Here is a 25,368-nt window from a genome sequence, read left to right on the forward strand (position 1 = left end):
TCCAAACAAGCTGCACCAAGCTACACACGCTCACGGATCAGTTCCCTAAAAAGGAAGCAGGAAGGTTGGTGGTTCGAGTCCCAGTTTGTCTGTGTGGGTTCTCTCTGGGTTCTCAGCTGTCTTCCAACCATCAACACTTGAGTTTGGTTAATTAGACTCTAAATCCACTGTAGGTGTGAGTGTGTAAGGTTGTTTTAACTCAGTGATATGATGCCGATCTTTCCAGGACGAACTCTGCCTCCTGCCCAAGGTCAAAGGTTAGCACCCCCCCCCGAAGAATAATCGCTAAAGATAATATCTCGTAAAGAAAGTGGAAAAAATAAATCCCTGAACCAGGATTCGAACCAAATTTTGAATGGATCTTATCCTGCGTCACAACATCTCGTGGAAATCAGAGCAACTTTTGTGCAACTTAATCCCAAATATTAATATTATATAAGAGTAGTTTAGTTATATATCTTCTCTCCACCTTTAACCAACACGTCTGTATGATCTGTTTTTCTTTTCCTCTGAACACACACACTGTGACACTCTTGGCTTTTTTATTCATGGAAAAAAGAGGAATATAGCAGAACATGAAGGAAACGCCGGCCGGGAGAGACTGGCACATTTTGTCAGGGTGTTAACAGGCGAAGGGAAACTTCCTCAAGGTGCCGACTCCCCGGCCTCACCTGCGGTTCACAGTGAGGTCGGGACACCTGCGTTCCAACGCCCTGCAGACGGCTGCGTTCCTCCAGGTGATCACATCCCAAACATCTCTTTATTTCAGGTTCTTTTTCACAGGTGCTTCAGAAACACTCAGCAGGAGCAGTGAAGAAGCAGGAGAAGAGAACCGGGCCCAGAAACTTCAGATCCTCCACGGTGAGCTGCTGCTGCTGCTGCTGCTGCACAAACTTCAAATATATTTAGAGTAATAAACAATCAATGATTCATAAGATGTGATATTTACAGTTATTACAAAGAACGTGTTCAGCGGAATGAGTCTGGAGCCGGAATCTCAGCAGAGGGTTTTTAAAACAATTTACATCGCTCCTTGTGTTTTTTCTTGTTTCCAGAGGAAGAGGAGGAAGAGGAGGAAGAGGAGGAGAAAAAAAAAGCCTCTGGTGTCAAAAGAGTCTGGTCGAGTTAATGCCAAGAAAAATCTGTGGTACAATACAAACAGTTTAATTGTGTAATCAACAATCAATAACCACTTCTAGTTAGAACGCTTCTGAAGAGAGGGAACCGAGGAAACACTTATAAAACAGTCGTAACAAAATAACTGTTCTCATCGAAATCAACTCATAAAAAAAGGAAACACTTTTATACAGGATATTTATACAGGAATAGTTTTTTTTTTTTTTCTTTTGAATTGGATTGTTAACCAAAGGAAGACACATCGCAGACATTGATTTTTCACACGGATTGCATATGTTTTTCTCTCTAAGGTGTTCTATAGGTTAGTCATTTTACCTAAGCTTATTTGCATGATAGTAAAAATTTGCATACAACATTAAATCGTGAAGCTTGTAGCATAGGTTGCTCGACATACAGCACTTTTTATAGGCAACCTTTAAAGCACATTTCTCCATTTAAAACGTTTAAGACACTTTTTGTTTTTACTGCCCATCGAAATTACATTTATAAATAGAAAATAAAATAAAAACAAAAAAAAATAAAAACAAATGAAAGATCGGTGGAGTTTTAAAAAAAGGAAAGCGCTACGGAACATAAAAACTTCAAAAAAAGTAATTACATCAGAAACACTGCATCAACTGCAAATAAATAAAGTCGGACAACATAACACACATGGTGGAATTCACATTTTCTAACTGTGTGGAAATTCAGAAAGTTACAGTGACAAAGGTTTTGCAAAATAATCTAACATCGGCAGTGCCGTATAGTACAAGGCATTTGTTGGCATAGTTTCTTTAAGACTGTATTTTTTTTTTACAGTTACAATATATGTTTATATATATATATATATTTATATATATATAGATTTATATTTCCTCCCTAACAAATAATACGTAAAGACTGAGCTGTTCTTGGAGACGCCCGTGGGCTGGGGGGGGATGGGGGGTTGGGGGGGATCCCATTCTCAGAACAGCTGATCTGCCAGCAGGCTCCAGACCAGTTACCTCTCATTAAGGCCTTGTCAACCACTTGGTCCTCAATTTCATTTGCTTTTTTTTTTAATCTATTCTTTTAAAATCCAGTTAAACATCACGTACGTAAACACCTATTCAAAGTCCTGGCACGACTTTTTTCTTTTTAAATATAATAATAATAATAATAATCAGTAGCTCAAAAAAGATAAAGTAAGTCAGTGTAAAACAACAGACATAGAGTGCAGTCAGCAAATATCCACGGCAACATACTTAGAATATTTTTTTGTGCAGATTATTTAAACGATGCATCAGTCTTTACAGTGAATATTACAAGTTTTACAAAATCCAAAAAGTAGTACTTGAATCTGAAATGGGTTTTCCAGTGTGTCTGTGTGTCTGTAGCTGATACAGTAGAAACACTCCTCGTACAGTCTGTGGGTCTGTACTGATTAAAAAACACTGCTCTCTCTTCTTGCAGTGTGGTGGTTCAGCACAGTCAGTCTGTGTGTGCACAGGGGAACTCTCAGTGGACGTTCAGACAGGGGGGGTGGGGGGGTGGGGAGTCCTACTCCTTGGCCTCGGCCTCGCACTGAGCCTCGGCGCCTCGGCCCAGCTGCTCCTCGATCTTGATGGAGAAGATGGTGTTGTTGGTCTGCGTGCCCTCCTCCAGCTCCTTCAGCAGCTCGCCGCTCTCCCGGAAGTCCGTCAGCTCCTCCCCGAAGGCCGGGCTGCTGCTGCTGCTGCTGCTGCTGCTGCTGCTGGTGGTGTTGGTGGTGGCCGCCGTGCTGCTGTGGTGGTGGTGGTGGTGGTTGTTCCCGGGCTCCTTGGACGCCTTGGCCGGGTGGTTGACGTAGAAGCGCTGGCTCTGGAAGAACTTGATGATGGTGAGCTTGGGCAGGTCGAGCTGGGCCGACAGCGTGTGGATGGCCTCCTCGTCCGGGTACAGGCCCACGTCCTGGATGAAGCTCTGCAGGATGCCCAGAGCCTCCAGGGAGATCTTCCCGCCGCCGGTGCGGGCCTTGATGCCCCCTCCGCGGCCGCACTCGTCCTCCATCTCGGCCGGGGAGGCCGTGGAGGGCTGGCGAGGCGGCAACCGGGGGCCGGCGTTGGGCTGCAGGTGCTGCAAAGGCTGCTGGGACAACAGGGGCTGGGAGGGGTGCTGGAGAGACAGGGAGGCCTGGTGCTGCTGCTGGGGCTGGAGCGACTGAGCCTGCAGTGGGAAAGAGGGAGGAGAGCCGGGGATGTTATCAGCAAACACTCATCTGCGCCGTAATAAGGCCTTTCATTAAAATCAATTGAGTTGTGAGGGAGAGCCGCTGTGTGGCTGAAGGAATGTTCCATGTAACATCTCATTGAATGTAATCAGCGCTGCAGATGTGTGTGTTTCTTCCCTTTTTTGGTGGTGGGAGATTGTGTCTCTCATTGTGGGGGCCAGAGGCTTCACACACACAAACACACACACACACAATCAGACAACACAATCAGCCCCGCACACAGTGGGAATTCACAGGGAAACTGGCCTCTCGATTATAGCCTGGGCTGCTTATCAGGCTCTATTGCCCGCCAGTGATAAACAAGCTCCCAGTGCACAATCCACGCCGCGATGGAGCGGCTGATTTGCCGCAGTGCGAGAACGCCACCGACGGTTTCCACTGGGCCGTCGCACAACCCCGTCAGTGTAAACACATGACACACACTGCTCGTAAAATGTCTCATTGTGTGGCTGGAGAGGGGAGCGAGTGGGCAGCCCCCCCCCACCCCATTGACCCGGCAGGATGGGTGCTCTTTTTTTATTCTCCACTCCTGAGTCAGACGAGGTGTTTCATAATGAAGTTTGAAAAGCAGCACTTTGCAGGGACTCTGCTCGCCAGCTGCATAAACGCACCCAGAGAAGTGATTCTCCGGCAGCAATATCCCGAGCCATGATCGCTGCTGGTGAGCGAACGGGAGCTAATTTGGCAAATGTGTCGTGTTATTGAGGGACGGCCACAAAATATTTAAACACTCGTCTCTTATGGACGATGTAAAACTGCGACATTAAACCTGGAATAATCCCATTTTATCAATCTCACACTATTTCTGTTTGCATGTAAAGTACAAACAACACCCCCCCCCCCCTCTCTCTTTTTTTCCATATCTGCTGCTGAAACTGATTTGCGAGAGAAATCCTATTACCTCATTTATATCTTTATATCTTTATAATGGCAGCCTTTGTGAAACACCGGCCATGTATCCAAGTAACCGAATAACTCATCAACCACTCGGCAGCGGCTCAGACTTTTAATAGAAGTATTATTGTGCTTCATTAAGATATTTCGACCGTTAGCGGAGCCCGTGTGTTATTTCCTCTTCATCTGCCAGATGTCTCTTATAAAGCAGCTTTATTAAATAAGTTCAGACTAATGATTCGGTTTCAACGCTCACCGGGAAGTGGAAACTTTTTTTAAGTGTTCGCTTTGTTTCAAATTAACAAGAGTTCATAAAAATTCCCGAGTGTTGTTTATTACAAATTCCAGGGAAAATTGGTAAAGATTAAATGAACGGAGGGAAAAAATTAAAAAAAAAGTGTTAATGTCTTTGTTTCCGATTCAGAGAAAAACAAGAGAATATGCACGGCTTCAATAAGCAGAGTTTAATCTGTGGAGGGTTTGTTTGTGTCTCACTTGAACACATGAACTCAAAATATGTTTTAGTTTGTTAAATAATTATAAATATTCTGAAAGTATTGATAAAGACTCGCACAAGAAAAGCAGCAAAAACCGATGATCTTAATAGTTCTCTTAATTAACAGATTAATAAACTTATCACCAGTGAAACTGTGCAGATGTATTTTCATGTATCTGTGTTTCCCACATGAAGATCAACATGTTTGAGAAGTGTGTGAAAGATAATGTTTAGGAAACAATTCGAAAAATATTTAATTGAATTTGTCTTGTTTTGAGGTCTCACTATAAATAAATCCAGTATTTAATGAGAGTTCTTCAGAAAAATGAGTCTGTTTTAATAACATACATGGATATTAGGTTTAAAGTTAATTTCCTAATAAACAACCTGATTCCTGAGCTCAGTGTCTCAGTGTCTCATTCTCTCAGTGTCTCAGTGTCTCAGTGTCTCAGTGTCTCAGTCTCTCAGTGTCTCATTCTCTCAGTGTCTCATTCTCTCAGTGTCTCATTCTCTCAGTCTCTCATTCTCTCAGTGTCTCATTCTCTCAGTGTCTCAGTCTCTCAGTGTCTCAGTCTCTCAGTCTCTCAGTCTCTCAGTGTCTCCATGTCTCAGTCTCTCAGTCTCTCAGTGTCTCAGTCTCTCAGTGTCTCATTCTCTCAGTCTCTCAGTGTCTCAGTGTCTCAGTGTCTCAGTCTCTCAGTGTCTCAGTGTCTCAGTGTCTCAGTCTCTCAGTGTCTCAGTCTCTCAGTGTCTCAGTCTCTCAGTGTCTCAGTCTCTCAGTGTCTCCATGTCTCAGTCTCTCAGTCTCTCAGTGTCTCATTCTCTCAGTGTCTCATTCTCTCAGTGTCTCAGTCTCTCAGTGTCTCAGTGTCTCATTCTCTCAGTGTCTCATTCTCTCAGTGTCTCAGTGTCTCAGTCTCTCAGTCTCTCAGTGTCTCATTCTCTCAGTGTCTCATTCTCTCAGTGTCTCAGTCTCTCAGTGTCTCAGTGTCTCAGTCTCTCAGTCTCTCAGTGTCCCAGTGTCCCAGTGTCTCAGTGTCTCAGTGTCTCAGTGTCTCAGTGTCTCAGTCTCTCATTCTCTCAGTGTCTCATTCTCTCAGTCTCTCATTCTCTCAGTCTCTCAGTCTCTCAGTCTCTCAGTGTCTCAGTCTCTCAGTGTCTCAGTGTCTCAGTCTCTCAGTGTCTCAGTGTCTCAGTCTCTCAGTCTCTCAGTGTCTCAGTGTCTCAGTGTCTCAGTCTCTCAGTGTCTCAGTGTCTCAGTGTCTCAGTCTCTCAGTGTCTCAATCTCTCATTATCTCAGTGTCTCATTCTCTCAGTCTCTCAGTGTCTCAGTCTCTCAGTCTCTCAGTGTCTCAGTCTCTCAGTGTCCCAGTGTCTCAGTGTCTCAGTGTCTCAATCTCTCAGTGTCTCAGTGTCTCAGTCTCTCAGTGTCTCAATCTCTCAGTGTCTCAGTGTCTCAGTGTCTCAATCTCTCAGTGTCTCAGTGTCTCATTCTCTCAGTGTCTCAGTGTCTCAATCTCTCAGTGTCTCAGTCTCTCAGTGTCTCAGTGTCTCAATCTCTCAGTCTCTCAGTCTCTCAGTCTCTCAGTGTGTCATTCTCTCAGTCTCTCAGTGTCTCATTCTCTCAGTCTCTCATTCTCTCAGTCTCTCAGTGTCTCAGTCTCTCAGTGTCTCAGTGTCTCAGTGTCTCAGTGTCTCAATCTCTCAGTCTCTCAGTCTCTCAGTCTCTCAGTGTGTCATTCTCTCAGTCTCTTAGTGTCTCATTCTCTCAGTCTCTCATTCTCTCAGTCTCTCAGTGTCTCAGTGTCTCAGTGTCTCAGTGTCTCAGTCTCTCAGTGTCTCAGTGGACCCTGTGTTCTCCTCCTCACCTGCAGCTGGTCACTGGAGATGTGCATCAGGTGGGACGGCCGCTCGTTGTGGTGCTGCTGCTGCCCGGCGCTGCTCTCCTGCTCGTAGATGGCGTCGCGCTCGACCTGCGACAGGCTCAGGAAGCGGCGGATCATGGAGAGGTTCTCCCAGAGCGTCCGGTTCTCCGGGGACGGGTCCTCCTTCCAGCGGAGCAGCTCACAGAGCCAGCCCTGAACGAGGGATGAGAGAGAAGAGAGAGAGAGAGAGAGAGAGAGATCGGTTAAACATGGTCCTCACACTCCAATCTGTGAACAGGTCATTGAAATGAATTGTTCTTTCAACAGGGTTAAAACCAGTTGTAGGCCCAAGAATAAGGAAACTGGTTCATGAAGTAAACCTCAAATTATTAATAACAAAATCACAATATTCAGTAATAACTGTGATTATTAAACCTGCTTCTAAAAGTTACCGAGATGCAAACGTCCACTGACAACGTTTTCAAGTGATTCTTAAAATCCTCATCTTCCAAAAGCACTTTCCAGAGCTGAAAGAAAATGAAAGTGTGATCACAAGACGTCTTATGATTTCACGACGGCTGCACCTGCAGTTTAGTGACTTTGTTTTTTTTCTGCCGCAGCTGCAGATGAAGCCGTGAATTAGCCAAGGTCAAGCGCCACAGCGAGAGGGAAGGATTCAACGTGACGGGAGGCACACGCTCGCATATTGAGCAGCAGCAGCCTCGGGGGGGTGGGGGGGGGCAGCGAGCGACTCCCATGTTTGAAACGCTCCAGCAGAGGGCCATGAAACACACAGAGCTGAGGAAGAGGAGAGGGAAACTACAATCTGAGACGTTTGATTTGATAAGTGACGAGGGTGACCTTGATTCAGAGTGAGACACGTTACTGAGAGAGCGCCATGAAACACAGACCGAGCTTCACTTGGAGTTTTACATGTTTATGTGTCACGCTGAGTTATAAAACATTTTTAAGATATGAGATATGATCAAGATTTTGTTCTTTCAAAGTGACACAACAAAGCAGATTGCATTGAGATGAATGAAGGGTTCATCATCGTGAGTTTCTCTGTGTAAAGAAATTGACTCTGATGTTAATGCAGCTCATAACAGTTATAATAACTCTGATCCTTTTAAACAACATTTTGAATTTATTGCACTGATATTTTAATGTGTGCAGATATTTGTAAGAATAATACAATGAGAAGAATCAAAGTAATCAAAATTAGTCGATAAACAGATCATTTTTTTACAATTGTACTATTTATTTGACTGATTGTGTTGTTTATTATTATTTTGACTATTATATTTTGGGTTTTTAAAAAGCTGCTCAGACAAAAACATCAATCTGCAGCATTTTCACTATTTTTTATCCTGATATAAATAATAAACAGATGAATAAATATTGAAAATGGTCATTATATGCAGCCCTGATTTCAAACTACATGCTTTTATTCTCTCATCTCTCTGCTTCTTAGTGCTTTTGTCTTCTCAGAGTTCAGCCTCAGGTTCCAGGTTGAGATCAGGACGTGGGATCAGGTTCAGATCAGAATGAAAATTCAAGGTTGCAGATGAGAGAACTAAAAAAGACGAGTTAAGCAAGTTAAGATTCTCAAAATCAACTGCCCCGTTCATACATTTCCTTTTTTTTACCAAAATAAACCCAATGTTCCCACAGTGCCTGGGTGGTCTGTAATTACCAATCAAGAGCTAATTAAACTTTTATCACGGGCCTGATTGGAAAAAAATAGTCACATGACAATAATGTCGTTGGAAATCAAAAAAAATTGGTGTAATGTGCGATATTAAGAAACACAAACAGCTTGTCCCAACTTTAAATAGAATATTGATTCTGTGATTGTGTGACAGTCTTAACTGAGGAATATAAAAGTTAAGTGAGAGCTCAACAGGCTGCAGCTGCTGACGTCCCAGGCCCTGGATGTCTGTCTGGTGAATTTTGGAATAAACACGGAAAAACAACAAACAAATCTTCTCCCGATATCAGTGAATCAAACGTGTGTTTGTGTTTGTTCACTGAGCCGAGTGATAAACCGAGGAGTCAGGACGGAGCAGACAGACGGGCTCTGCAGGGGTTGAGTGATGTGGTCACCCAGGCTGAGACGTGACAAACCAAACCTCAGCAGGCGAGTGTGTGTCTGTGTGAGTGTGTGAGAGAGAGGGAGAGAGTGGAGGGAAACAACACACTGTAGAGCTGTGTGGGAGAGCGAGGAGGAGGAGGAGGAGGAGGAGGAGGAGGAGGAGGTGGGAAGAATCTGCGGTGAAGCTACAACAAAGCTGTAAAGGGACAAGAGTGGATGAGGAAGGAGGGAGTGACTGGAGAGTGTAGCCGGCGTGGAGAAAAACGCCGCGTCAAAGAGAAGCAGTGAGGTGAGAGAGTGTGTGTCTGTGTGTGTGTGTGTGTGTGTGTCTGTGTGTGTTTGTGTGTGTCAGAGAGGGCTACTCGCTCAGCCGGGTACTCCATCCTGGCAGAGTGACAGAGCGGCGCTGTAATCTCCCGGCCAGTGCGCGGCAGCACCTTTCATTTCCACAGGATTACACCGCGCGGCTGGTCCGCACACAGACACACACTCATGCACACACACAGAGGGCAGAGCCACGTCGCCACACTGCATGCAAGAGATAACTCAGCAGTTTGGTTGTGTCCCCTGTTCCAACTCCTCCCATAAGCCACATCAAACCCAGGAGGGGTTTTGGAGAGGGAGCCGAGAGGGAGGGACGGGGGGGGGGAGAGAGTGAGGGAGACATAAAGAGGGGGAGAGGGAAAGAGGGAGAGAGAGGGAGGAGGGGGCCGTAAAGCTAGCGAGCTTGCATGCCCACCTTGTTCCTTTGCCACGTTTATTGTTGCGTTTTTAATTTGCATGCAGAGGGATTTGGATGGCGCTCTAGTTGGGCTGTCTGTGGTTTCAGCTGATTCGGTAGTGAGGGAGAACACACACACACACACAGAAACACACACACGCACACAAGACAAAACACAAACAGTCGCACACAAACCACCCCACACCATCTTGTCAAAGCCAGGGAAACAGTACCCCGGCCCAGCGATGGAGTAATCCAACTCAAACACTCCCCAAACCAGCAGGATTAAACCCAAAGTAGCAGAGCCAGTCAAACAAAGGCTCGACGTGAACTCCATTCCAATGCCAGGAAGTCCATTTGATGAAATAAAGTACAGAGAGTTTATTAGTTCACGAGTGGGAACGTTTGTTTGCGCGGCTTTTTTTTTTTTTCTTCTTCTTCTTCTTCTGCAGCTTTCGAGGCGACGTGGAGCTTCTACAGAGGAACATTGGACCGTCAGCGTTTTCCACGGCAGCTTCAAGAGCTTTGTTTGTGTTTGTCTAATTGCATTGCTTCCACAGGACAGCAGAGGGGGACGGGGGGGGGGGGACAGAGAGGTGAGAGACAGAGATGGTGAGAAACCAGGAATACAAAGAGTGAGTGTAAAGGAATCTGACTCCAGTTTGAAAGTTTGCATTCAACTGGTTTCTCCCACTAACTGGAAGCCGTGTGAAGTTTATCTGAACATTCCCTCTGTGTGGTGACTCCACCGCTCTGTTGTGAGTCTGTTTCCCCCTCACTGACTGGTTAATGGGATTTGTTGAGCCTCTCTCCACCGCGGCGGACAAGCACCGACCCCCCCGCTCTCCATGGGATCGTGGACGTCGAAGTGTTCCAACACAGTCCGGGAAACACAAAAAACAACAATCTAGGGCCCTTCAATAGAGTGTGCTCTGCGTTCGGTTGAAGATCATTAAGGGCCCTCTATAAATAAACAGAACAGGTAGTTCAGAACAGGCCATTACGGACTCAGTGGGTTTCACAGCCCCCCCCCCACAATGTTCTGTCAAGAAACTGTCTCGAGCCGCAGGAACCAGACGACTGATTCAAGATCAGCCTGAGTCTGACGAGGTGGATGATTATCACTTAAGAGTAAAAACCTACACTACAGTTAGAAACAGTAGAAACTGATATAACAGATATTTTTTTTTAATTAGACATCATGTTTGAGTCTCACACCTCTCGTCGGCCCACTCTCCGCTGAGCCACAGGCACACGACTCCGGGAGAACAAGCCCAGTTAGAGTAAAACAAGAGTCCGGCAGGAAAACGGTTAATGATATATTTAAATTATTTTAAACCATTTTTTTTTATCAACAATTATTGACTAAAGAATGATTTATATTTGTGGTTATATTTCATAAAATATTTTGTTTCAAAATGTCTTAAAGTAGCAGCTTAAAATGTAGAAATACAACAATCGGAAAATAAATAACAAGCAAAACAGCTTTTTATTATAAATCCTCAATCGAGCAACTAATCAATCAATTGTATAAATTAAATAGTAGAACAATTAGAATAATTTCAAACCGGGTTTAATTCCTGGACAGGGGGTCGGCTGCTTTTTAAGGTGACTGGATAAAAACCTCTCTGGCATTAATGAAGTTGACGATGTTAGAAACTGTGAAGAGTTTCTAAAGCACGTCTCCACATGTCAGTGTAGTTCACTTAGCAGATCAGTGAATCAGTGAGGCCAGGAACACAAACACATTCAGACCAGAGACCGACTCCTGACCCGACGCACTGAAGTAAACCGACGTGCTTCATCTGTTTGTCCTGAGGCTCCATGAATCTCTGGGTCGAAACCCACAGATGCTGCAAACAGGTTCATCGAAGCAATAAGTAGCGACAGGCACAGGATTATCGTGCCGTGTTGGCACACACCTGCCACAATATTGCCCAATAATCCGCTGCCTCTGGGTCATTGTTGCTTAATTATTAATTAGTTTCTCAAACAACAGGACGAGCAATCGAGAAGCTGCAGCCTTTTCTTGTAGATCTGACCACGGGGCTCCCGGGTCATAAGGTGCCAAATTAAAAGGGTAATAAACTCCTCAGCGCTCCATTGTATGGCGCCGGTATAAATAGCAGCCGGGGTGTTCCGATAAAAATATTTTCCCTCGCGAAAACACAATAGTTGAATTCATGCGCAGAGACTCAACTCGGCTCTGCAGCGTGGATGAGAGCGCTGCAGTCACAAGCTGCCAATGGGAGCATAGGCCTGCTCTGTCAGGGAACAGCATGGTATTCAGCGGCCCCCGTTCACCGCCAGGCCATAACCACGGAGAACACCCCCGACATGGAAGCTCGGAGAGACAGTTACGGACGACGGATGGAGAGAGAGAGAGAGAGAGACAGACGGAGGGACGGAGCGATGAGCAGACAGGGAGCTCGGTCACTCGGCCGGGCCAACACCTTCCCTCTAATCTCATTTGCTCGGTATCAGCCCCATCAGGCTGACCTCGGCCACCGCACAAATTAATAAATAAAGTAAGCCAACAGATGTCCATCAATTTGCCATTTGAGGTTTTTCCTCTCTCCCTCTTTCCTCTGTTTACCGAGTGTCCAAAAATAACGGCTCAGTTTTCCAAACCCCAGAAACAGACGATAGAGAGAATCTAGTAGAGAATCATTTAGTGACAAGATGAGAAAATGAAAAGTAAAACGGAAAAAGAAACCTCCCTCGATGAAGAAATGCTCAGTAAGAGGACAGAGCTGTTTCCAGGGGCCGAGAGACACACAACCCTGTCCTCTGTGTGAACAATGGAGACAGAACCAGAAGTGGAGGGCGAGACAATGCCTGATTGTCTTTCCTCCTCCTTGAACCTGGCAGCCGCCCAAAGCACTGGCAGACAACACCATGCAGATAAATGCAGCCGATAACACGGTGCGCCAGAAACCTGTTCCTCCAGCCCGGGCGAGACAAACCGGTGCCCCCCCCCCCCCCCACACACACACACACCAACACAGGCACGAGGTAACTCTGGTGTAGATGCATCACGCCACGGTGGACGCCCATCTGCCGACGACGGCCCGAGAGTCGAACATGCTCCTGATGCTCGGGCATATGCAAACCTCTCGGGACAATGAGCAATAACCGAATAGCCAGATCCCCCCCCCCCATCTTTCAGGGGTGGGGGGGGGGGGGGGACAAGTCTTTATATGCAAACAGAGCAGGTAAGAGTGACTGTACAAATTGTCTTTGGCAAAGTATGAAGACAGCGAGAGGGAAATGGGGTCAGCGGCCTGATTGAACTGCGCTGGCCATCGGGAAGGACGCCAATTATGTCCCCCCCCCCCCCCCCGAAAAATAAATAATGACAAACAAATCGTTCTCTGCTAATAGGCCGATCATTAAACCACAAAGTCCTGTTTATCTGCCCATTCATGTTTGTATTGAAGTGTCTGGATCAGGTCAACAAAGACTCACACTACCCACAAGCTCCATATGGACCATTAATGAAGAGACGAGCGCTAATGCATTGAGTTCCAGTGGCTCCATCGCTTCTTAATGGGTGCAATGTTAAAACCATTGATCCTCGCAGCACCACTGGGATCCCTGGATGAATGTGAGAGGTTAAGCTGTGCAGGCGTCACACAGATCCAAAGCAATCGTGTTTCTCCTCGTTCTCCTTCTCCCGAGCGACGGACGAGGTTTCCTCTGGAAGACGCCTGCTAGCGAGACCTTCACATGAGAACTGGTGTCGGTGCAGGAGAGGAGGAGATTAGGGAACCGTGTGTTCGTTTTAAACCCAAAGTAATCATGTTCGCTGTTCTATCATTCACTTAGAGCCGCAGTGAGGATGAGGTTTGTGCTGGGAATGGCTTTGATAGATCACAAAATACTAATTTATCAAGGTTCCTGAGAAGAAGATTACCGAGCCAACATGCCACATGCCCTCACACTGATGATCATGTCATTAATACACATTGTCCTGCTGGGCATCGGCCACAGACAGAAACACAACAGACGGAATGAGGACACAAACAAATTATTTCAAATGGTTGAGAGGGAAGAAAGAGTTTGTTCCATATTTAAAGGAAAAGTATTTTTTCTTTTTCTGAAAATATCCCGCTCTGCTTACACTGTATCTGCGGCTGTTCGCCATATGGAGCTCAAAGACTTCAGCTCTTTATTGTTAAGTCATATTTTTTATATTATTTACCTCTGAATTGTTTTTTTCATAACCTCGCCATCTGATTCACATTCACACGCCGACCACAAAGCCTTCGGATCAAAGGGACGATCTCAGTGAGATGACGTTTCGGTTTGGATTCACCGCCACGGAAAAACGGATTGAGGAGGTTTCCAGTTCTCATTTAAACGGTTCCTCTCTTCAGGAAAAGCTTCTGAGGATTAAAAAACTGAGTCACCTAAATCATTTGAAACTCGCCTTTGACAAGTCTCTTATTTTTTATCATTATTATTAAATCACGTCGATGTGACTCGGATGTCTTGTCAGAGTGGAGGCCTTCCAGAGTGCTGTTGCCAGATTGTGTCACCATCCTCTTTTGTGCGGATGTCAGCGGCTGAGCTTCAGGAGACACACTTCGGAATCACACACTGCCAAACAATTCATCTCTATCCGAGCCGCAACACCGAGAAGTCTTAGCCAAACAGCGAGCGGTTTCTGGAGAGGGGGTCGCGACCTCTAGCCGATACAATACGCCAGTCCACAACAATGACAGACTGACGGCTAACACGGCACACATTGTGGAGGCGAGGCATGACTGTGCAGGAAACGGCCGTCTCTGTGTCAGCACCGGCTCCCAGAAACAATACGGACCAGTTCTGTGCGGCCGTTCACGTCACGGCTGGAGAACCAATAAAGCGCGCGGGGGATTTTTTTTTCCGAGCAACCAAACAGAGGCAGATGGAGCATAAAGAATAACCAAAGGCAAATGACCAGTCCATCTGAAATGGAGCACATTAAACATCTGTGTGGTTAGTTTTTTTTTTTTTTTTTTTTGCTTCCTCTCTCTGATCCGCACGGTTTGTTCTTTTTCTGCAAAATTCCTCTCTCTCACAAACACACAACAGCACAGAACGTGGCAACAATAACACAACACGGGATAGATCCTTCTGTAAATGTGTGAATTAAATATCTACAATTAAACACAAAGATTCATATTTTGTGTCGTTAAAAAGATAAAAATTCAGATTAAATATAAATGAATATGGGGGGAAATCTTGTTCCCTGTGTCCAGTCAGCAACTTGAGTTTGTGTGTTTGTGTGGCACAAAATGGTTGAAAAAGCGACTCACAAACGATCCCAGCTACACACGCATCTTTGTATTAAATATTAGTACAGTTGTAATTGCACCATAATCTGGTTTCGCCCGGCGGTGGGCTGATATTTGGGAACCGGCAGCGTCTGCACAGCCACACAGAATGTTCAAACACGGCTCTCCCACCAATAATTCACTTCTTGTTTATAATCTTTTCTGTTCGATACTGCCGAGGCAGATGGAGGATGAATGCACGGAAGACAACAAACACACACACGCCGGAGATGAACTGGAGATAAACAAACGACGGCGGCGGCGAGATTACAAACGCAGAAAGCACCTACGTGGAGTTTGATTCCATCAATTATAAGAGCTTGATTGAGATTTAATTCAAAGCTGGGGTCTAATTGCTAATATCAAAGCATAATTAAGCTGATAAATCATGACTGATCTTATTGAATTAGGGATTGAAATAGCGGAGAACCTGCAAATTGTCTATGTCAGCTAAATAAGTGTTCGTAATTGGCCGACAAGTTTGCTTCAGCTACTAATGAAACCCAACAAATGTTTCATCCCCAAAAAAGTGTTTTGAAATAAAAGCCTTAATATTCCGGAGCTGGATCTGTGTCCTGTTCTCCCTGGAAATGTTTCTTCAACCTCAAGTGGAGTGTTTACATGAGTGGACACAACTAAACACCTCTGTCTCTGTGACGAGGGTGAGAAGGAAGTGAAGGTGTTTTCGTCTTCGTGGAGAAAGTGACCGAAGGACACGATGGACACAAGTGGAGAGAGAGAAGAGAACCTGGAAGACAGAGTGAGAGCAAATACTGATCGGAAAACCAAGTGCACACAAGCACCAGCATGAGCACTCCGATGGATCCTAATATCTCCCAGTGCAATTCCCCCTCACTCACAAACCAACACAAACACACACACAGCCCTGCATGCACACACACTCACATAGACTCTCTCTCTCTCTCTCTCCCTCTCTCTCTCTCTCTCTCTCTCTCTCTCTCTCTCTCTCTCTCTCTCTCCCTGACTGCATCTGCCGGAGCTAGTGGCTGTAGTTAAATTGAAATATTTCCCGGCGTGTGTCAGAAGCATGCAGAATGGTAATTATGACAGATCTGATTAGGCGGGCCGAGTCGGGCGGCTCCGGGCTGCAGGTGCGACCTTGTGCATTCCTGCGTGTGTAAATAAAATTAATTACAAGCGTAGGGGGCGCGCGGCGCGTGACATCAGCGCGCACGGGGGGGGACTCCCACGGGGGGCACCCTAATGGAATATTTTCCCCGAGTCTAATAATACAGTTGGTATTGACTTGAGGTAATTAGGGGGATCATTAAAGCGCTTTTCCCGGCGTATTTGCCTGCCTGATCAGATTAGTGGGAATGGGCCTCAGAACAAGCCCTGTGTGGTCTGTCAGGAGGAGAGGAGGCGGTGGGAGAGAGTCGGCTAGCTCACGTTGGTAGGAAAAAGGAAACAGCAAAGCACTCTGCGCCTGTCAGTGGGACACGGACACCACCTGCTAACAAGGGAGCGGCGTGTCACGACTGGTGAGGGTGGGAGACACGTCCACTGAGCGGGGGGCGAGCGAGGGGCGAGCGAGGGACTCACAAAGTGCTGGTTCAGTAAACTGGTGAACACCTGCTCCCCCAGCAGAGAAGACGTGAGGAGTGATAATTCAGCGGACGTGACGACAGAGAGACGTGAGTCCTGTCGAGGGCAGAACCTCGAGTCGGGAGCGCGGGGGGGGGGGGGGGGGGTGGAAGGTGGGCGAGGAGTGAGTTGTGCGATTGGAGACAGATGGGGTGAGAGGTGGCATGTAAGGCGTAAGTGAGAGAGATGGCAGGAGAGACACCAAAGTGCTGTGGGCATGCTCAGTGGGACCCCCCCGGAGGAGGAGGAGGAGGGTGGGTTTGACGGGGGGGGGGACAGACTGGTGGGAATTCCACTGTCCATTAAACAATAAGAGAAGAGGCTCATTTCAGAGGGAGGGGAGGACTTAACTGTTTGCAAGATAATTCACTCGCTAAATTAATTATTCAGACAGCTCGGTCTCCAGTTCAAGAAATTGTGTCTTTAATAATAGAGAAGATCTGGCCTAGCCTGTTTCCCATGGCAACCTAATAACCAAGCAGGCACAGGAGATAAACAAATAAATAAATAAATAAATCAATAAATCAATTAATAAACAGTCACGGCCCTTTCAGACCCCCGAGGGTCGGGATGTGCTCGCTCTGATCTGCCTAATTTGAGGGAGAGAGGGTTTGTGGGGGGAACTGGGAGGCCGCAAGCAAAACAATGAAGACGTCTCCACGCCGATGAGAAGCGACGCAAGTGTCTGGGAACATCTTCACTTTGTCACAACGCAACACAATCTGCGCACAACTGTTTCGAGCAAAAAAAAAAAACGACTTCTCGTGTGCCGACGCTGCACGGATCCTCGGAAACACACAAACAAGCGCACCCCCCAGAAAGGTCAGCCATCTGCCCCTCTTGTTAGGCAGCCATTGGATGGAGCAGCGTGTGTGTGTGTGTGTGTGTGTGTTACTTGGTCAGGTGGGTTGTGTGTTTAACATCCGAGATTCCAACCCTGACTGAATTTTTTGGGGAGGAAGCGTTTGTTTGTCCGTCACCTTCCTCCTGGTGTCAGTGGCCCCACCCACCTCCACCCACTCTCCACTCGCTCCCCCCCTCCATGCCAACAAGCCACTCGCCTCAACTCCACCCCCCCCCCCCCCCCCCTCCTGCAGCATCACCACCCCCTACCCCCCCCCCTCCCCTCCAAGGACTGCCGTGCCAAGCGGGTGCAGGGTGACAGATGGCATACACCAACCCACCCACCCCTCCGCCACTCTCCCCTCCACCACCACCGCCACCACCCCCCTCTACTGCACCAGCCCCCCCCACCCCGGCCCCCCCGGTGGCGCAGCGGCGGACCAGATCAGTGCCATTCTGTCTCATTAGAGCCTGGCTAATTAGTGTAGCCTCTTCCAGGGGAGAATGAGCGAGTGAGTGAGAGACAGAGAGAGACGGAGACGTGGTGGAGGGAGGGCGGCGGCGGCGTTCTCTCCTCTGCTGGTCACTGAGGAGTCGCCGGGCTTTGAGCCCCGCGGTGCGCCGGGCTCCCCGGGTGCTTGTTTTACGACAGCGGGGACTCTGATTCCATCCGCCGTGCCATGCCTCTCAGGAAGTGTCGAGGATGTTTAGACACAGAAGTTGTGTCAAAGGATTGCCCCCCGAGCTGCTCCCGCCCCCACCCCTCGGCTAACCTCCCATCACTCAGCCGAGCATTAGCCGCCCTCTCTGCCAGGCTAGCCAACACAGCAAGCCTCCCCTATTAACATGAATGAGAACAAAGCAGGCTAGCTCGAGAGAGATGGTACTCCAGTCCCGGCTGAGCCAGTTAATAACGTTGACATCGGCGCCGGGCGATCCAGATCACAGCTCGCACCTCGACGGGCTCAGAGGAAGACGGGCCGCTTGGCGATGGCAGCACCTGTCTGGCGGTGACATCACTGGATCTGAACCAGTGGTGCAGGGTTTTGTTTTCTCCCAGTCTGACATCAGAGAGGGAGCTGGAGAATCAGATCTACTCGAGTCATCGCCCGGACGGATCATGAATAATAATTCTGATCTTTAGAGTAAATATATGAGTCGTGGTAAATCAGAAGGGCAGGACTGTGTGGCACGGATTGCCCCCCCCCCCCCCAAAAAAAAAAGTGTACGTTGAAACTTGAAGTGAATGGCAGCCATTAATCTGATGGAGTTTGGGTTGGAGTCGCTGCTCCACAGTTACGACTGTGGCAGTAAAAGTGTGATTGAAATGCAACATTGAATACGTGAGAGGGGGGGGGTGGGGAGGGGGGGCAGTTAAGGGCTGGCAGAGGCCTGCTGTGGTTACGAGTCCTGGGAGAGGACGGCGTGGCTGCATTCCAGCAACACCCCCCCCCCCTTCCCCACCCAGCACACCGACAGACACAAACACACACAGTCAAACATCCCTCCACACAAACCTATATTTGATGCACGCAAAACACACATCTATATATAGGACAAACACACACCTAAGCACACACTCTGTGGAGCACACACACACACACACACACCAATCAGGTAACTCCTGTTTACTGCTCCTCCACCCTGGGGACCACTGTGACCTCCGTCAACTCCACATCTCTCTCTCTCTCAGTTCTCCGCCGGTTCTCTCCTTCCTGTCTAAGCCGTTTAATCTGTCTCTCTGTGAATGAGGCGAACGTGCGACACACAAACAGAGAAAACGCTACATGATGTACACACACACACACACACACACACACACACGACAAACATACGGGGCCGATACCAGTGGATCCAGGTCGCCCGGTCCCGTGCTTGCGTAAGCGAGCTGGAATGAATGCTGGGAAATCCTAAGCCGAGCTGAAAGAGGCAGAGGTTGAGCTGCACGGCGAGCCGACAGGACGGCAACCAGCCTCCGAGATGAGGCCTCTTCCACACACCCTCCCCCAACAATTATTTTCCCGGACCCCATGTGGGCATGCTGCCAGTCCAGCCCATCCTCCATCCTCATCACCAGCCCAGGAGCAGCAGTCTCTGCTGGCATGGCGCTCCACCTCAGGCTTGCTGGTTGTTTCCTTCCTGCGAGGCTGAAACCCTCCGTGGACGCCGGCTTTTGTCAAATATACATTTTGATATTTACGTTAAACTCGGATTTACTCGGGAAAATGTTTCTTTTACTTGAGGTGAATTATCCGGTCGTGTGAAGCGATCGGCGGTTTAGTGCCGGCACCAGGAACCTTTTCTGGAACCAGTGAATAAGGAGAAAGGAGGAGCTAACCTGAGCTGCAGTATCTGGTGTGTGTGCACTGCAACTAGCTCTTTATCTGGAAACCTCTGCATGTCCTCACGTAGCGATCATAGAAGGAATCTATGGAATATGATTTTTTGCTCTGGGCGGAAGATGGATTCAATATTCTATTCATTTTCTTCTTTAGCTGTTTCTAAAATAAAACACATGACGTCTCATAGCTTGAACTGAGTCTGCAATCATCAATTATTTGAATGATCAATTCTGCCAGTTAACTTCTTAGTTGTGAAAAATGTCCCTCACCATTCGTCCAAAGAGACGGATTCAAATTGCTTCCTTTGTTTGACCCAAACCCAGACACGTCCGATTCCCAGTGATACCAGCAGCAAGTTTCACAAGCTGGAAAAACAGCATTAATGCTCAAGAAGTGGCTCAATTAACTGATTAGAAAAATAGCTTCCATTATATTTTCTGACAATCAAGGAATCAATTATTTGATGAGCTCTGCGGCCGTCTGCAACACAACGACTTGACCAGCGTGTGTCTTCTGTCTCGAGGGGTCCGATGACACAACATCGAGGGAAAAGACCCAAAAAGTAAACTTGTGTCCTCGTCCCACTTCGAATGAAACCAGAACGAGGCCCGGTGCAGGGTTTTAAGAAGCTCTTCGAGGAAACTGTGACTGAGAACTGGGTGCTATAGCCTGTGATTGTCAGGGTTCAGGGGTCCTGATGGGGAGGAGCAGCCGCTGGCCTGGCATTGCCGGTGGATGTGGCAACGCCGGCTGGGTAGTAAGGGGGGAGACCAGCTGCCCGGGGAGCGCCCATTACGAGATGGAGCCAGAGATAAGTGCTCTCCCAGGCCCCCTTTCACAGGCATAATTAGCACACTTCTTATCTGCTGCTCAATTCACATTCACACTCGCCTGCCATGAATGGAACGTGAAAGAGAGGCAGAAATCGGGGGGGGGGACGCGAGAGGTAGAGGGGCAAGACAGAGGGATGGGAGGGAGGTGGAGAAGACACACCGTGGAAACCTGTTCCCAGACAAACCTTCATCTGGGAGGAGGAGAGACGCCAGCGCCTCGCTCTCCACGCTCCTCTCTCCCCAGCCTTCCACCGAGTCTTTGAACTCCTTAACAAAAACAGTGGTTTGTGCATCAAACTGCAATTTGGTAAAACAAAGCTATCTGGGGGTATAATCATCCTAATCAGCAAGAAAAAAATAAAGCCTTTGCAGATATTTCTAGATTATTCCGCCCTTGGTGATCTATTCCCCCCCCCCCCCCCCATCTTTGTCATCAGGCGCGATGGTGGAAATCTTCCCAACTCACAAAAACCTTTAATAATAGCTCCTTAGTGCCACAATTTTAAATTGCTTTTAATAAAGACGTGACTCTTTCTTCTTTCCCCTGTTTCCAACACACACAAGCTTGTATTGTGTGAGATCCCTGCTCTTCTGGAGGAAGATAACAGCCCCCCCCCCCCCCCCCCCCCCCCATGGCCTCGCTGAGCTAATATAAACAGGTTTGTTTGGTGTTGAAACCGTGTCGGCTGTTAAAACTCAAAACCCATAATAAAGAAGACGTGTGTCATTATGCCGCTGAACGACCGCGGTGACGCACTGAGGCCGGTTCTGTTTCGACTTCTCCTCCTTTTATCATCTGTGTGTGTGTGTGTGTGTCTGTGTGTGTGTGTGTGTGTGTGTGTGTGTGTCAAACGGTTCAGGTGAATTAAATCAGGTCAAGTTAGATGTTGTATTTTGTGTGTGTGTGTGTGTTGCTTCAGTTGTGGAAAAAGGAAATAAAGAGCACTCTTTTCATGTTGCATGTCTCTGGTCAATCGTGTTTTCTGGAAGAAGACACTGAATCAGCGATGATGGAAAACAGCTGATCTGTAACATCAGGGTTTTTCCTGCCGCTCATCGTTCTCCCCCTGGTTTCAAACTGAGCTCTTCTGCCCGTGTGTGGTTCAGGTACCTGGCTCTTGGAGGCGGCCACCTTGGCGAACAGAGCCTGGGAGACCTTGGCCCGCTTCATCTCCTGCTGGATCTCGTCGTAGATGGTGGAGTTGATGTTGAGGATGCAGCTCTCCGTCTTTCCGTTCCACTCGCTCGGCAGCGGCGACGGCTTCACCTGTTACCGGAATAAAGAGAGGGATGAAAGAGTTAAAACATCAGCCGCAAATCTAAAACTCAATTGTCAGAAATTGAATCTTCCATGTGTGTGTGGTTGTTTTTGTTTGTGTGCCAGGACAGAGTCAATGTAGTTGACCTTAAAATCGTTTTCTCACATTATCAGAGTCATGTGTGACAGTCTGTATATACTTAATACTAAATGGTTTCTCTTTATCATTTTCTTATCAAGGAATTCTGCTGACAATTTAACAGACGAGCTCTATTCAACAAAAATCCAATTATTAGAAGTAAGTCAAATCAAAATAGTGCATCACACGTTTATATTTATATAGAAACTATTTCAAACAATAACCGATCAAAAAAGTCAAATATTAGCTTTGCACTTTCAACATCACGTTTTGCTCTTATTAATGCTTCACAAAACTGCATGTTGGGAAATGATGAGCTCCAGAATGTGTATGTTCTGTTAAAATGTGTAAATTCAGATTGGTGAAAGTGGGGGGGGGGGGTTATGGAGTTATCTGCTCACAGGGGAAATGCCCACAGGGATCCGGGGATTCCAGTCCTCGGGCCTCACGCTGTTGCAGTCTTCCCTCCGGGGCTGCTGCGTCGGGAAAAAACAACACAACCATATTTGTTCAGACTCACATCACGAAAAGAAAAATAAATCTGGTAAAAGCACAAGCAGCCACGCACACGCAGATCACAGCCACGCACGGAACTGCGGCTACTTCGCTGAGAAACACTTAAACCGAGTTGTATGAGATGTTATTATTCGCATGTCAAGCTGGTGATTAAAAAATAAATGCAAGTCTAATGAAATCAAATCATCTTCATTGAGCGTCTTGTAGCATCTTGACAAAAATCCTTTCACAACGTAACAAGTATCCTAATAAAAGCGTTACCCACAATGCATTAGCATATGAATCATTTCACACGAGGCTCTTCTGAAAGGAGACTTCCACGGGGCTGGGTACGAGAACATGGAATGCAAATACAACCATGATAACACCAACAGGGACGAACTCGTGATGGAGCCGCTGATCAAAAAAAAACATATATCTTCAAGTATTTGTCTAGACTCCTAATATGAAAACCCTTCATGTGTTCGAGTCAATCACACAATCCTAAGGTTTTGTGGTGAGGGTGGAACGTCGGTTCGATTCCCGGGGTCCTTTCATCCAGGTTTTTACGACGGCTCGACGTGGGCTTGTCGGTCTGAGCCGATAGGTTACCATGTCAAGCTAATTGTTAAGGCCGGGACGTGCACTAACTGGCTTTTGTGGGGGGGGGGGGGGGGGGTAGAGCCGACCCGATCAGTACACGTGAGAGAAACATACCTCTGCATCTGTTTTTATGAGTCCAATAAAAAGCCTCCTCTGTCTCCAGCTCAATTGCCACCCTGGCTGATTTATGTGCTTAAATTCACACCGCATTGCTCCATAGGAGAGGCTGGCAGATGGCCAGGTGTGTGAGTGTGTGTTTGTGGGTGTGTGTGTGTGTGTGTGCGCGTGAGAACCCACCTTGTGCGGGAAACAGGTCTGACATGATGAATGTCTGACATGATAAATGTTAATGGGGTAAAGTCATACAGGTAAGGGCTATATCAGGCCTCCAGATTCTGAACTTATGTGCCGACAGGATACAATAACACAAACCAGAGGCCTTTTGGGGGGGGGGGGGGGGATCCTTCTTGAAATAGATTGTTCTCCATGCAGCGTTGTTTATTGTGCAGGTTGAATTTGTTTCAGATCTGTGAGCTGGTCTCAGATCTGCTGTGTGCAGGGCGAGGATCACCAGATGGGATTATTGAAAAAGTTTAAAAAAAGAAGTCGTAACTCCCGATCCCCTCCCTCCGCCACTGGGATGTTAATAAAAGCATTAACACTGGGTTATTCATTCTGTGCACAGTTCCACTCTATCACTCTGAATAATGTCCTGCATTAACACAACCTCTGATTGTAAAGATGGGCTGTGAACTGCAAAGTGGCCCCCGCTGTAGGTTCAGCTCTGCCGCCTCAGAATGAGACTCTCCGGTTGTGTGCGACTGCCCGGGAGCTGCTGGGCCTGGTGCTCCTGTGTCTCTGTGTCCTTCTCACCTAGAGAGAGAGGACAGAGGACGCCTTTGTCCACCGTCCTCACCTCCTCGACTCAGCTGACTGCAGCTCAAACAGGCTCAACTGGTACGGAGGTGGCCAACATACCTTTAAACTCATGGTTCACAGGGTTTTTAAGACTCAATGATGTTTGATCTTTCACAGAGCTTGTCATCACTGAGTGAGCTTTATTTTTTTGAGATGGGAGGGTTGTTAATGCACGAGAAAAGGTCAAAATTAGCACAAAAAAATTACCCATCGTTTGTGCACCGTTCTCACCTGGTGCGGGGGGGGGGGGGGGGGGGGGAGAGCTCATTTACATGCAGGGGGGAAATGTAAAGGATGAACTCCAGACGGGGATAGAGTTGATATTCCACATGTTTTGCAGACAGGTTGGAAACTCACACGAGGGAATGTGAGGCACGTAGCTGAACAATGTGCGAGGGGGTGTTGTGTGTCTGTGTGTGTGTGAGTGCAGACTTCCGATCGTCACATGTGAACACACAGTGTGCTAACGAGTGCGTCTCAGGACCGATTCCACTCACACGTGTTGTTATGTGATATTTGGAGAATAGCCGCTGATGATCCACTTACATGTTTTCTAATCCACATTCAAGTCAAGGGATAGTTTCGGTTGAATTCAACTTTTCTTTTCAGCCATTGGAACGTCAAGAACTGTCAGTTTTGTTTCAGTGTGTGAAAAGTGGGAAAATGGGAAAAGCAAACCACACAAATGCTTTCACAGTACAAATCGGTAACAAGACTGGGAACTGGGGTTTTATAAAGAAGTTATTTATTTAGCACAACTGAGGCGAAAATGTGTAAAAGTGTATAGAGCTGGTTAATTGACTGACCATGAATTGATTGACCCAGTGCGGGGGTGAACACACAACACCAGTATAAGCTGGCCGTGTCTACACTCAGCAGCTGATTCGACAACCGTATCTCGCCGACTGACAAAGGACAATCACCAAAGTATCGATCCACAACTGAACACAGCTGATCTGAAAGCATCGGTGGACACACAACATGCACAGGGAGGAATCAAACATGTGGTACCTGTACAGGGCGGCTGGGCGGCGTGCTGATGAGCGGAGCGGCGCCCATGGCGGAGGCGGCGGTCAGGCTGCGCTCCCTCTCGTCCTGATAGATGCGGTCGCGCTCGATCTCCTGCAGCTGCAGGAAGTTCTGCATGGCCCTCAGGTTGACCAGCAGCGACTGGGACGCCGTCTTCGGGTCCTCCTCCTTACGCAGGATCTCAGACAGCAAGCCCTGGAAACAGAAAAAGAGGAGACCAGAGCTCCCAGTGAGTGGACCAGTTTGGTTTCAGAGGCAAAAACAAGACGGAGAGTAATCACATCAGTGGCTTTTTAAACAAGACGACAAAAGAGGGGCATGAGTGTAAATGGAGACTCTAATGACTCTGGAGAAGAGGCGCTCTTACACCCACTTAAACAGTAAACTAATAAAACCTTTTAGGGACTCAACATGAAGTCCACGAGTGTTTTTCTCTGTAGAGGCAGGTGGAGTTCGGCTTCAATTGAGCTTCACCACAGAAAGGTCTGAGCTCAGGACAAGTGGGCGAAGTCGTGTTTTGGATCTCGGACTCGTCCTCGGTGCCGCA

General features: G+C 47.4%; 1 protein-coding gene across 5 annotated transcripts in view; it reads right to left on the reverse strand.

Moving 5' to 3' along the window:
• Positions 1-528: 528 nt before the first annotated feature.
• Positions 529-25,368, reverse strand: part of satb1b (SATB homeobox 1b) — a 58,399-nt gene continuing 33,559 nt past the window's right edge. For 3 of the 5 annotated variants that reach the window (XM_062400135.1, XM_062400132.1, XM_062400133.1), the window contains exons 9-13: positions 24,804-25,016; positions 22,178-22,252; positions 21,491-21,646; positions 6,623-6,832; positions 529-3,300 (exon numbers count right to left, since the gene is read on the reverse strand). In XM_062400135.1, the coding sequence (XP_062256119.1) occupies positions 2,656-3,300; positions 6,623-6,832; positions 21,491-21,646; positions 22,178-22,252; positions 24,804-25,016 (1,299 nt within the window). In that variant the 3' untranslated portion in view covers positions 529-2,655. The remainder of the gene's footprint in view (positions 3,301-6,622; positions 6,833-21,490; positions 21,647-22,177; positions 22,253-24,803; positions 25,017-25,368) is intronic. The other 2 variants (XM_062400136.1, XM_062400134.1) reach the window with 1 other exon arrangement.

This window comes from Platichthys flesus, chromosome 11, assembly GCF_949316205.1.
Source record: "Platichthys flesus chromosome 11, fPlaFle2.1, whole genome shotgun sequence".
NCBI lineage: Eukaryota > Metazoa > Chordata > Actinopteri > Pleuronectiformes > Pleuronectidae > Platichthys > Platichthys flesus.